This window comes from Passer montanus, unplaced genomic scaffold (assembly GCF_014805655.1).
Source record: "Passer montanus isolate IOZ18808 unplaced genomic scaffold, ASM1480565v1 scaffold36, whole genome shotgun sequence".
Classification (NCBI taxonomy): domain Eukaryota; kingdom Metazoa; phylum Chordata; class Aves; order Passeriformes; family Passeridae; genus Passer; species Passer montanus.
The window spans coordinates 842,426-855,488 of NW_024368374.1; the positions used below are offsets into that span (position 1 = coordinate 842,426).

The 13,063-nt window shown below is 38.4% G+C and overlaps 1 protein-coding gene across 1 annotated transcript in view; it reads left to right on the top strand.

Annotated features, from left to right (window-relative positions):
* DIAPH3 (diaphanous related formin 3) overlaps positions 1 to 13,063 on the top strand; it is a 203,656-nt gene that overhangs the window by 12,039 nt on the left and 178,554 nt on the right. Inside the window, exon 3 of the mRNA XM_039716686.1 lies at positions 9,824 to 9,997. Within this exon, the coding sequence (XP_039572620.1) occupies positions 9,824 to 9,997 (174 nt within the window). The remainder of the gene's footprint in view (positions 1 to 9,823; positions 9,998 to 13,063) is intronic.

Below are 13,063 nucleotides of genomic sequence, written 5' to 3' on the forward strand. Positions count from 1 at the left end.
TGCCTTTTTTTCCCTTTTAAAGAGGCTAGACTGCTGCCTTTTGCACTTGTACTTTACAGAGCTTATTGGACTTGTCCAGCTTGTAATTGTAGCCCCATAAAATCAGCAGGTTTATTGTGGATTTTTTGAATAAGGACAAAAAGTCTGTCAGCTCTGTAGTAAACAGACATTTCCCCAACTCCTTAAATTTCTCAGAGCATGAAAAAGGCCCCTTCACAGAGTAATGAAACTTCATTTGCAGGGTAGTACCAAATTGTTCATATGAATATATATTTTTGAAAAGGGAAATGATAGCTATTTAGTAAAAAGCTAACAGTGAAATAAATTACAACACCACAACATTTGTGAACTTTTAAATACATGTAAAGGGAGATACTTTGTTTGCTTGTAATATCATCTTGGAATGAGGGTATGCTTTTATATGGACGCTTTTTATTCCTCTATTTCAGTTTTCTGTTGGTTTACTCTTTCTGTGTGTGATTCTGGGACAAGGACAAAATTTGTAGTAAGAGAAGGTAAAGAAATTGAAGGTTTAAGATGACTTGATTTTGTAGCTTTCAATGAAATAATATATTTCGTTTCTTCTCATGGGCAACCACTTGCATGTTAACTTAACTGCTGCATTATGCTTTATAAAATATTTGTATTTCCCATTTCTTACAAATACAGTTGTATGTTGGTGACCAGGAACTTCTTTTGTTTTTAAATTCAGGTATGTTAGCAGCATGTTGAGAATCTAAAATGCAGACTGCTTTTCAGTATCTAAATTGAATTATTTGTGAGATGCTGATGAATTGTCTACTTTAGTGATAAATCTTCATTAAGTTTAAAAACCTTGGTTTTTACACATGTGCTTCTTTTAGCTTGATTGTTTGCTATCTGCAGAGATGGAAATTCCATTCTTGCTCCACAGAGGAGTGGGAAGCAGGTAACTGAGATATCAAATTATCTCTCTCAAGTGCTCCACATTCCAACAATCACAGACTCATCAGTGCTTGAGGATACCTTCAAGATCATGTAGTTCTACTGTCAACATAGCACCACCATAATCACCCCTAACTATTATCAAGTGCCACATCGAGATTCCTCATGAACATTTCCAGAGATGATTACTCCATCATGCTACTGGGCAACTCATTCCAATGCATCACCACTTTGCCAGCAATTTTTTTTTTCCTAATGTCCAATGTGAGCCTCCCTGGGTGCAACTTAAGGCCATTTCCTCTCATCCTTTCACTTGAGATGGTGGCAGAGGCCACATCGCACCTTGCTAAAACCTTCTTTCAGGTGTTTGTACAGAGCAGTGGGATCCCCCTTGAGCCTCTTCTACTCCAACACAAACATCCCCAGCTCCTTCAGCTGCTCCTCATAGGACTTGCTTTCTAGACCCTTCTTTTACCAGCTGTGCTCTTCCCTGGACACACTCCAGCACCTCAATGCCTTTTTTGTAGTGACGGGCCCAAAACTGAACACAGGATTTGAAGGGAAGCCTCACCAGAGCATCACCAGCAGGATGGTCACTGCCCTGGTCCTGCTGGCCACACTGTTTCTGATACAGGCCAGGTTGCCATTGGCCTTCTTGGCCACCTGGGCACATACTGCTCATGTTTGCCACTGTCAACAAGCACCTCCAGGTCCTTTTCTGCTCAGACATGTTCCAGCCACTCTGATCCCAGACTGTAGCTCTGCAAGGGGTTTTGTGTGACCCAGATTCAGCCTGAACTTCAGGCTGTTTTCCTCAGCCCATTGATCTAACCTGTCCAAATTCCTCTGCAGAGCCTTCCTGCCCTCCAATAGATCAGCACTTGTCACCCAGTGTGGTGTCAGCTGCACACCAACTGAGAGAGCACTTAACCCCTTAATCCAGATCACTGATGGAGATATTAAAGAGGACTGGCCCCAATACTGAGCCTTGGGGAACCCCACTTGTGACCAGCTACCAGCTTGATGTAGCACCATTCACTGCCACTCCCTGGATTCAGCCATACAAAGTTTTTTACCCAGCAAAGAATGCACCTGTCCAAGCCATGAGCAGCCAGTTTCTCCATGAGAATGCTGTGGGAAATGGTGTGAAATGCCTTGGTGAAGTCTAGGGAGGCACCATCCACAGCCCTTCTCTTATCCACTGAGTAGGTCAAATGACCATAGCAGATCAGGTTGGTCAAGAAGGACCTGCATTTCCCATACCCATGCTGGCTGGGCCTGATGTCCTGATTGTACTGTCCATTCTGTGTACTGACATTCAGGATGATCTGTTCCAAGACTTCCTCTGGTACCTAGGTTAGTTTGACAGGCCTGTGGTTCCTTGGATCATCTTTCCCATTCTTCTTTTAGGTGGGCCTTATATTTGCTAATTTCCAGTCAACTGGAAGTTTTTCAGGTAATCAGGACTGCTGGTAAATGTGTTTGAAAGTGGATTGGTGAGCTCTTTTACCAGCTCCCTCATTATTCCCTGGTACATGCTATCCAGGCCTGTAGACTTGTGGATGTTCAACTTCCTTAGCAGAGCACTAGCCATTTCCTTCTGGATTATGGGGGCTTCAGTTGGCTTCCCATCCCTAACTTTCATCTCTGGGAGTTGGGTTTCCTGAGCACAAGGAATGGTATTAAATTTTGGTATTAAAGACTGAGGTAAAGAAGGCATTAAATACCTCAGCCTTTTTGTCATCCTTGGATACTACACTACCATCTGCAAGCAGCAAAGGATAGAGACTCTCCATAGTTGTACTTTGCTGGCAATATATTCATTGAAACTTTTGTTGTCTGTAATAACAGTGACCAGGTTCCAGTTTGACTTTGACTCTTCTACTTTTTCTTCTTATGTAACCTTACAATGTCCTTGTAAAAGGTCAGAAAACCTGTCACCCCAGGTTTTCTGACCCCCCTTCCAGAACGGATACATTTTTTTTCCTTTTCTTATTTTCCGTTCTGTTCTGTTCTTTTCTTTCTTTTTTTTTTTTCTCTCCCCTGAGTTTCAGCCTAAAGTTCTCTGTTTAGTCAGGCTGGTTTTTTCTCCACTGGATTTTCTTATGGCATATGGGGACAGCCTGCTTCTGTATCTTTAAAATTTTCCTTGTTAAAGCATGTTCAGCCTTCTTGGAGTTCTTTGTCCTTCAGAATTGATTCCTAATATACATGTCAGTCCATGTCCTAAAAAGGCCAAAATCTGCCTGCCAGAAGCCCAAAGTAGCAGTTCTGCTGGTGCCCATCCTTACTTTATTCAGAATTGAGAACTTTATCAATTTTGTGCTCCCTGTGCCCAAAATGGCCACCATGCGCATTATATCATCCACTAGAATTTCTCTGCTCACAAAGAACAGATATATTGGGACAGCCCCCTTGGTAGACTGGGAGAGGATCCACCAGGCACCCCAAGCAGGGACCTACCTCCATTCTCCCTGTCTCTTAGGTCCCCTCCTGCCTGCTGGGGGTAAGGATCTTCCACTTCCTGAGATGCAGTGTGCTGGCATGCCTGCCTCACTGTTGGCAGAGAGAGAGAGAGAAAGACTCAGAAACGTTAACTAAACCTCCATATTAACAGAATTTTATTAAAAGGTATCTTATGTAGACAAAAAAGAAAAGCATACTAAAATTCCTTGCAGCATCAAATTATACTGATTTCATAGCAACTGCTTTAAAGATTAGAAAGGCTGTATAATTTTCAGTATATAGAGAAATAAGATTCAGAGTGAAATATTGTCTACATTTAGGATGTGATTGTGCACACGTCTAAATTCTATAAATTTAAGATTGGTAAAATAATCTCTGAGATTGAGCTTATTAGGAATAAGAAGTCATTTTATCAAAGGGATTCTTCTGTGTGTCTTGGTTTATGCAAGTCTTGCTCTTCTTAAAAGCTCTACTGCTAGCAGTGGAATTTCTCACATACTAAGAAGTTAATCTTGTAGACCAATTTGACTGTCAAAGAAAGAATATACTTTTTTAATCTTCTGGAGCTTCAAGGAGGAAAAATATGTTAAGAGGTCTTTGACTTAGAGTCATTGGAAGTAACTTCTTTGATCTTTTTGAGAAGTATTTCTGCTGGTAAGTGGGTTGCTTTAAGTTCTGAAGATACTGAAATAAATTGCTGCAACCCAGTTCATCATGTCGGTTCTCTATCCAGTAGGAATAATAATTATTTCAAGTGAAGACACAGGATTTGTTCCACTTTCTATTCTCCTTTTGTTCCTTCCTATATTGTTAATGTTCCCCTAAGCTTTTGTTGTCTGTCAGCATCAGGGTTTTACAGCAGACTTTCATGACTGAGCTGTTGGCTTCTGTGACTAAAATGACTGGCAAAATGTCTGAGAGACAGAGTTATTCTGTAGTGCTTAAGCAGATTTTTCAGATGTGAAAATGTGTTTACTGAGTATATAAATAGTCAAAACCGTGAACTTGAATATCAAGGGTGGCAGTACTTTTTGTCCTACATATCTGTAAGGCAGAGGGAGAAGAACACCCAGAAAAAGAGCAAAAGCTGTAAGCAATACTCTTGGCTTTATGCTTTCACTCAGGAAAGAAATATTTTATACCTGTATATATTTCATATCAGGACTCTGCTAAAAGACTGTGCTTAGTGATCACCATCAGTGTCTTAATGGTCCATATAAATAAATATATATTTATATATCTGAATGTGTGTTTCTCTTCGTGAGAATGCGAGTGAAAGAAAGTTGTTCAGTACTTCTAGTAACATATTTCAGGTTAAACCATATTAATTTTGTGATGCTCTGTCTTCATAATGAAGTATCAGAAGTTTTGTCCTCAGAAAGACAATCCATGGGGAAGATACCTTTGTCAGAGACTGAGATGGGTCTAAGGCCTGATGTGTTTGGTCTGCAATTGTGCACGTCAACAAGATAATGTGGAAGAATAACTTATTGTTAGTTGGTAGGACTAACCTTCAGAAATGAAACTATGTGTCAGTGGAATTCGTCCTGTGAAAGGGGAATGATAAAGCTGTTGTTGGCACGGAGGTGTGATCATGTGCCCTTGTGATTTCATCTCATGCGCTGGCCCCATGTGAGATGATGTTGAGACTGGCTGCTCCTGAGGGGGAGATATAAGGGTGGAGGAGAGAGGATGACATGGTGAACACTGTTTTCATCAGGGGACACCCTGAAGGTGCGCTGCCTTCCTGCCCCTCCCACTCCAGAGGCGTGCTCTATCTCCTTCTCCTGCTCCGCAGCTTCTCCAACATCCAGGGGTTGGTATGTATTTATTGCTAACACGACTAATAAAATTGACTTGCTTTGCTATTCTGACTGTGTCTTGAATTTTTTTGTGCACAGGCATTCTCCTGAATCCATAACAATATCTTCGTGCATCTTTCTTGCCTCCCCCTTTCATTTCTTCTCCTCCAGACCAATTACAGTAGCCTTTTGAGAATTTTAAAGATTTTGAGTAACCTTTGAATACCCTTGAAATCAACATGATCCTTTTTCTTGGAGCCAGCATGTTATTGCATATGGTTCAGGTCTTGTTTAATGTCAGACTCTTAATTAAGAACATCACCAACATTTGGCCAAAAGCTGGATAGTTTGGAGTGGAGGAGTGTGTGGGACCGTTTGGGCCAGTGTCTAGGGCAGTGGTCTGCGTTTGCGCTTTACCCCTAGCAAGTGCATAATCCAGAAAAATTAGTAAAAGTTTTGGCCTTGGAAAAGGTGTTCTGCCCTGCTGGCAACCCAGGAGGACCCAAACCCCTGCAATGTGTTGGGTCTGACCCAGGCTTACTGAGCCGTGCCCAGCACTGCCCAGTGCCCTCAGGAGGGAAAGAAGGTCTGAATCTGACAGTGAGACACCAGGCCCCGCAGCTGCTCTAGTCACCGTGACCGACACTGTGGTTAGTTCAAGCCTGATGACAAACAGTGCCACTGAAGCAGAGAAACAGCGTGTGCTGGTGTCACTTGCCCCTGTACACAAGCAGAAAAAATGTATATGAAAGTAACCCTTCAAAAAAAGATTTAGCAAAAGCAGTCAAGGGAGAAAAAGGACGTTGGAGAGTGTGGAGAGGATGAAGAAGCAGGGCCGTCACAAGGGCCATTTTCAGTGCTGTTACTAAGGCCATCACTTATGGTGATAATGAATGTGGTTTTTAACATGCATGTGCTGGATTTCATTTTTGAGGAATTTCTTAATATAGGAATAGGTGATTTGATGTGTTAATTAAGGGAGAGATGAGGGAGGCAGGATGGCAGTGAAGTAACACCTTTCATTCCTGCATGCGTAGCAGCTCTGTTAGTAGGTGATGTCTTGATAAGCTGTAGTAGTGCCAAAAATTATTCTAGCAGTAACTAATCCATTGATTCCTGCATTATCAAATGTGTATGTTCAATATATGCTATTTTCTTATGGAGAATGGTATAAGAAGTCATCACTAAGATCAAAATCAGAGCACAAAAAAATTTACTTTCTAGGGACCTGATTAGAAAGTGTGATGAGCCAGAAAGTTTGTATTGTGGATCTCTGTGTAACTTTGATTTTTCAGGGCCATGGTGTGGGAATAAAATCACTTTCTTATTTCATGGGCTCTCAGTGGAATAATAGTCAGCCTATGAAATAAGCCAATAAAACGTTGCCATTCATCCTTGATGGTTGCTTGATTTTGGCTCATACAGATATTTTTCTTACTGTCCTAGAGCACTGTTCCTGTATGCATCTATATGTATCCATTGATAAAATTAATACCAAAAAATAGTAAAGATGCAAGGTCAAACCTGCTTTAAACTCTAGTGAAACTGTATCAAAGCTAAGCTTAGCTATAGCCTGTTGGTTAGCCTGATTTAAAATGTTTTGGTGTAACATGGAAGATTATTGAACTTTTTTTTTTTTTGCAGTTTCCTCCTCTATGCACTTGGATTGCCAGCAGCATCAGTGGTAGATTTCATTACACCCAAGCAATGAAATTTCTATTCTTTCTGTATAGTGCTTTCTGTGGACCATGAAATTATTTGCCTGTATGGAATACTGAGAAGTATTAACTTTTCTGAAGCACTATCAATGTATAATTCAAAAGGGAAGTGTATGTAGAATATCCACACTCCACTGCTGTGCAAATCTTGTTGTGAATTCCCTTTTATTAATGTGTGGGAGTCTTCTTTTTAGACTGCATTGTTTTAATTTTTTTAAAGAAATTAGTTTGACATGTTTAAATATGTTTATAATCCTATTATCTCAATTTGTCTTAAATGTTCTGTCTGATCAAATATATTCCGAGATGTGCTTTCCTCCTCTAGGATCAGTGGTATAGGATTTGGTGAATATGGGGAATATGAACTTTACAGTGTAATGTATGATGATGCAAAACATCGATATATTCAAGAGAAGCTTAAAACCTAAACATAAACTAAAAACTAAAACTTTTCAAGGAGGAATAGGCCCTTCTCCCTGAACAGGGCCTGTCTGTTTTTAGAGACTTCTGGGGCTGAATGCAGTTCTGCCTGGCCAGAACTTCTGTTGTTGCTGCTGTATGGAGCAGGAGAAGGAAGAGGAGACACTTGGGGAGCACAGGCTATAAAGAAGGAACTGAGATTTTTCAGGAGATACTGGAAAAGAAATTTAGGGTACAGCTATCTTAAACCTAATTTGTTGTCTGTTCGCTGATTCATGGGCTGAAATCCATTATTTCAGCCAAAGTGTCTTCCCTCTACATGTGTTTCAAGTCTGTACGTGAACCATCTACAAATACAATGGCTTGTGTCTTAGGTTATGCACTTTATAGTGAAGATATGGGGGCATGGAGAAGCTACTGACTAACTCATTTTTTGGAGCAGGTATGCTGCCTTTCATCAGTACTCTGTGAAAGTCATTGCTTGAAAAGAAAAGTCTCATATAATAGGATTTTTTTACAATTCCAATCTAGTCACTGCAGTTTGAAGTCTGGCTTCATCCCCCCATGCTTACCATAGACTTCTGATTTTAAAAGCAGGGAGGGAAATTGCTTTCCAGTCAAGATGTAAGATCGTTTTTGCTACTGATGACTAGTACTTCACTTCCAGTAATGTTACCCTCCCTTTTCGTTTTGTTGCATTCTTTGTCTTCCTGCGTCTTGCCTATGTAATTATTCCTGTAGAGTATGCTCTTCCTCATTGCCTGCTGGTTTGATGTGACACAGAAGTGCCCCATCATCCATGCTGAGCTCTTTTATGTTTATGCTATATTAATTTTCTGCTTTTGCATGTTCTACAACCATCTGTGAGTAGCTTACAATCTATTTCTATGTTCCAAAAACTGTTCCTTTTCAATTTTGAACTGGAAGAATTAAAGTCTTTATATTTTCCCTCTAAACCTCTCTTCATGGATGTCTGATAGTCCATTCTTGTTCTGACTAGAGTGGAAGACTTGTACTCAGTTTTTGCTACTGATTTTCTTTGCTCTCTCTGATCTTAATTTCACAGATGCTATAATAATTTTACTTGTCATTTAGTTTGGTAACTGATGTACTTGTCTCAAGGTACTTATCTTACAGATATATTGAAGCCTCAGAATATTTTTGCATAGCATTCCAAGACAGAAGCCTGTTGATATGGTTGAAATCTTGTTCAAAATCTCTTATGCATCAAATGTTTTCTTTTGTTTTGACAAGTGTGATGTTGCTGTTCATATCTGTTCAAAAGGGTGTTACAAAGATGATGATGTAGCACACCTCATTATGTTGTGAGTAGTCTCAGTTCAGTCCAAGAAAGAACGGAGTTAATTTCTGTGAGGCTGAGCCTGGGAATCTTGGAGGAAAGAATTAAAACAATTATTCTCTCTCTTTCTGTAACCGTTGTTTATAGGTATGGTTCTCCAGAGTGTGCTATTCATAGTTCACCAGTAGTGTGAGATGTTTCTACTTTGAGACCAATCAAATATCACCTTAGTGAGTCACATTATAAAAGACCCGCTGCTTTCATTAAACACTTTTACCTTCTAATCCACTTGAAGACTAGAGTCTTCTTTCTGTCCCTGACTCCGCAGCGTCATTACATGTCCGCTGCTTTTGCCTTTTCTTGGTTCTTGCCCAGGTACCTTAAAATGCACAAGCTCTAGCATGGAAAATGTGTAAAGTTTCACTTAGTAACTCTTGATCAAAAAAAAGTTGGTAAATATCTAATCAGTTAAAAATCCCACAACTCAAACCACTTTTCTAAAGAAGGTTTTTGGCTCTTGGAAGGGTTAAAAAAGCCAGAGCGATTGATGTGTGCTGGGGGTTAGTCATAAGGGTCATTCATGAAATCATAAATGTACTCTATGTAGCTTTAATAGAGGAGTCAGTGGTTTCTCCAGAATGAGTTTCTAAATAATTGGAACAAAGGCACTAAATTTTGTATTATGTGATGCAAAAGGAAATAAAAATAGAAAGAAAATAAACAGAAACTTTGTCTTAGTTATGCTAACTTGTCTTTTAATAAAAAGTACTTTCTTTGCATGGCTATATATTCTGTAGCTATGTTAGGAGTACAGCTGTTTCTGGGTAACTAAAACCATTTTAAAACTAGGCTTTTGGTAAATAAGTCTGCTTTCTTATATTCTACATGTAACGCTTGGAAAGAATTCTTCATAAATTGGTTTTGTAGATATCTGTTCCTCCAAACTTTCTGTAAAATTCTGATGTTCTGCATGATTTCTTTCTAATGTAATGGGATTCTGGTCGGTTAACTCCAGTGCTAGGCAACTGACCATCATATGTATCTTTAGGAAAAGCTTTTAGAATTAGGCAGTTAAATAACAGGTTAGCCACCACAGAAAAATAAGGATGTTCAACTTCCAAGAACATCCATGTTAATTAGGGTTACACAGAATGGAAGCAGTATGTGATATGTTACACCTTTTGTATTTTCAGTTGGATAGATTTGCCAGTATAAGAATTCCAAGAAGTAAAAAAGAAAGACCTCCTCTGCCACATATGAAGCAGTCACATTCCACAGATTGGTCATCCACCCCCATGGACCCAGAGGATTTTGCTACAAAACCACTGTCGGAAAGAGAAATCATAGCACTGTTTGAAAAAATGATGGTAAGAGTCTTACACTTTCTTTTACTTAAAGAATGACAACATGACTAAGTGATAGGTGGAACAGCTATTCTTCTGTGCATGTGTTCTAATCTTTACCTGAATTCTTAATATAATTGTTGTTGCGAGTTGTAATTGAGTATTTATTAGGATGTTTCTCCGGAAATAAAGTATTGGAATTATTTTTGCAAATTTTTGATCCAAGTATATTTAAAACAGAAATTAGAAGTGAGATTTTGCAACATGTTTTGAGGAGGAACAAGAAATGGGGGATCCTTCTTCCTTTTAGGATGATCTGAAACTTTCACAAAGAGATTTTATGCCTTCAAATGTCACAGCCACATTTAGTTCTCAATTTATATGCCATGTCACTATTGCACAAAAAGAGAGAATTGCCTCCAAAGCAGCATTTGTCTGCAAATTTGCTTCTTTCCTTAGTTGTCATTGTTAATGCTCTACAAAAGAGCAGTCACAAAGATGGTGTGGTAGCACCTTAGTAGGTTGAACTTTTTGTTGTGATGATGACATTTTGGGCAATTGAAAACTAAACATGGAATGGCCATGAGAAAAGAGTGACTGAAATCTGAAGAGCACAAGGGAACACTAACAAGGAGAATGATGCCTAGATTATTATTTCTTTCTCTGCCTCTCAGCAAATAACAAGTAACTCTTGAAATACAAAGGGACTGCCAGGGACTGGCATGTGGAGAAAATGCAATGTGCAATGAGAGAAGTACCTTTGTGGAATTTGTACTTCCTAGTACTCAGTGATGATAGTTTAGTTTTGAAGATTTTGTAGAACTCTTGAGAACTATAACTGAAGGATAACATTCAGGGTTTTCATAGTTAAACTGGTGAGGAAAAGAAATAATTAACTTTTACCAACTTTTGTATTTGTACTTGTTACCAAATGGTTCATTTTTCTCTGATGTCTTGCTTCTCTTTAAAATTTCACTGTAACTGATAACTGCTCAGAAAATTGGAGAGTTCTTTTTAATAAAACTTGAAGATGTGCATCCTTCCATACACCCCTTGCATTTAGATTGTATTTCTCTACAGTCCTACAGACGTTCTGTATGGGGTAGTCTGTGGTGTTGTACTGTGCCATAAATAAATGGAAACTTTCAGTAAATCCTCAGAAACCTACTACTGCATGTCTAGATAAATATAGATGCTTATATTCATGGATCCTTAAATAACTAATTCCAATTTTAAAACTACTTTGCAAAATATGTTAAACTACTGATGACATCTGGATAATTTGAATGCTTTCCTAGTTTCATTGAATAACAAAGCACTTAAACTTGTATTAAGCTACTTTATCAGTGTTATTTTATCTATAACATGCACTACAGAAAGGATTTTTCAGATTATCCACATTTGAATGGGCTGGAATAAAGCTAGTTTAGTCACAGTAGATTACGTAGCTAATTATATATTATAGCCTCTAGTTTGCTGTTCTGATCAAATTAAGTGATTTGTAGGGCTGGATTGGTGAACAATTTGAACAACTTGTTGTAGCCAGGCTTTTAGAACTAATTTTGTATAGAAAAAGAGTGAATGTTAGTACTGAAGGAAGAAGTTTTTCAATTCTTAGGGTTTACTGAAATGTCTTACCTTGTACTTGGGGTTTTCCTGGATGCATATGGCTTTCTTCTTCCAGTATTTTATGCAGTGGTGTCTTGTGTGGTTTTCATGGCAAAAATTATGAAAGAGCTCATAAAACCAGATGGTTAAAGATAATAATTAACTGCTATTTGCCTCCTTTAATTTCTGTTAGTGCTATTAGGAAAATATCCATGTGAAATGATGTATTCTTATTTTTCCAAAGAGGTATTGCTTAGCTGTAGAATATATTTCAATTATTTAAGAAATAAAAGATGGACATGAAGTATTTTATTAACTAAGCAATATCTGTTGTGCCCCTTGTATCACTCTAGTCTGTATAAATTAATTTTCTCAATGATGTTTCGTTTGTTAAAAACAAGAACAAAGGAATTACTTTTTACTGTACACACAGACAGAATATTTCCCATAAATTAACCTGCTGTTATATCTAGTCTTATGGAATACAGTTTGTGTTGACAGGTTTCTTAATTCTTGGGGGTTTTTTGTGTTTAAAAGTTAGATGCTTTTATTTCAGTTTAGAAGCTACTTTTCAGAAAACATGAAAGAGCAAGTCTGATAGGAACTACTTTAAATAGAAGAATTAACTTTGCAATAGCTACATAATAACATGAGAAGGGTTTTTTTTAGTTCAATTTAAGTTCAAAATTAATCCTATACCAGCTGAAACCAAGACAGGGGTCAAGCATTTTCTGCAATAACTTCTCAAAGCTTGGATTTATACAAAAATTGTGTACATTGTTGTAAATGTTTCTAGGAACCCTGCTTCATTCTCTTCTACTCAGCTTGAAAGCTATTGAAAGACAAGGAAACTTAGGTTTTGGTGTAGTATAAATTCTAAGGATTGACTGTGGTGTTTGTCTTGATTTCTGACTAGGTGAAATAGCTTTGATATCAAGATGGTTACTCACTGATTTTGTAGCATTGCTCCTGCCAAAGCTGGTGAGGATTCACCTCATGAGTCTCAGCTGAAAATAACTGCAGTAATTCTTGCTAAGCTTGAGTAATGCACATAGTAAAGCACATGGTGTATGTGCTTTATCTGTGTGTGCCAAAATTATTAATTGTTCCTGGAAACTTTTTTTTCCCCTTTTACTCATTAACTTACACCATGGTGAGAAATGCCATTTCTCACAGATGTGCAACTGATTACAATGATCAGAGCATTTCTGTGCTGGAGAAGTAGAACTCCCTGTGTCAGAAATGCTAGTGACATCCAGAAGTGTCACTTCTGTGGTTTTCAGTGTAGGTCTGTCTCTGCTCTTTTTGACCTCTGGATTTATGTTGGGATGAATGAATTATGGTGGGGTTTTGGTAACAGTTGATTGTTTTGATTTATTCCTTAAGAATTTTGGCTTTGCTTATTGCAAAGGTGATTATTAATTTGTGAACTAGTTTCAGCACAAACCACATTCTGCTGCCAAGATGAAGCATTTGGGAGTA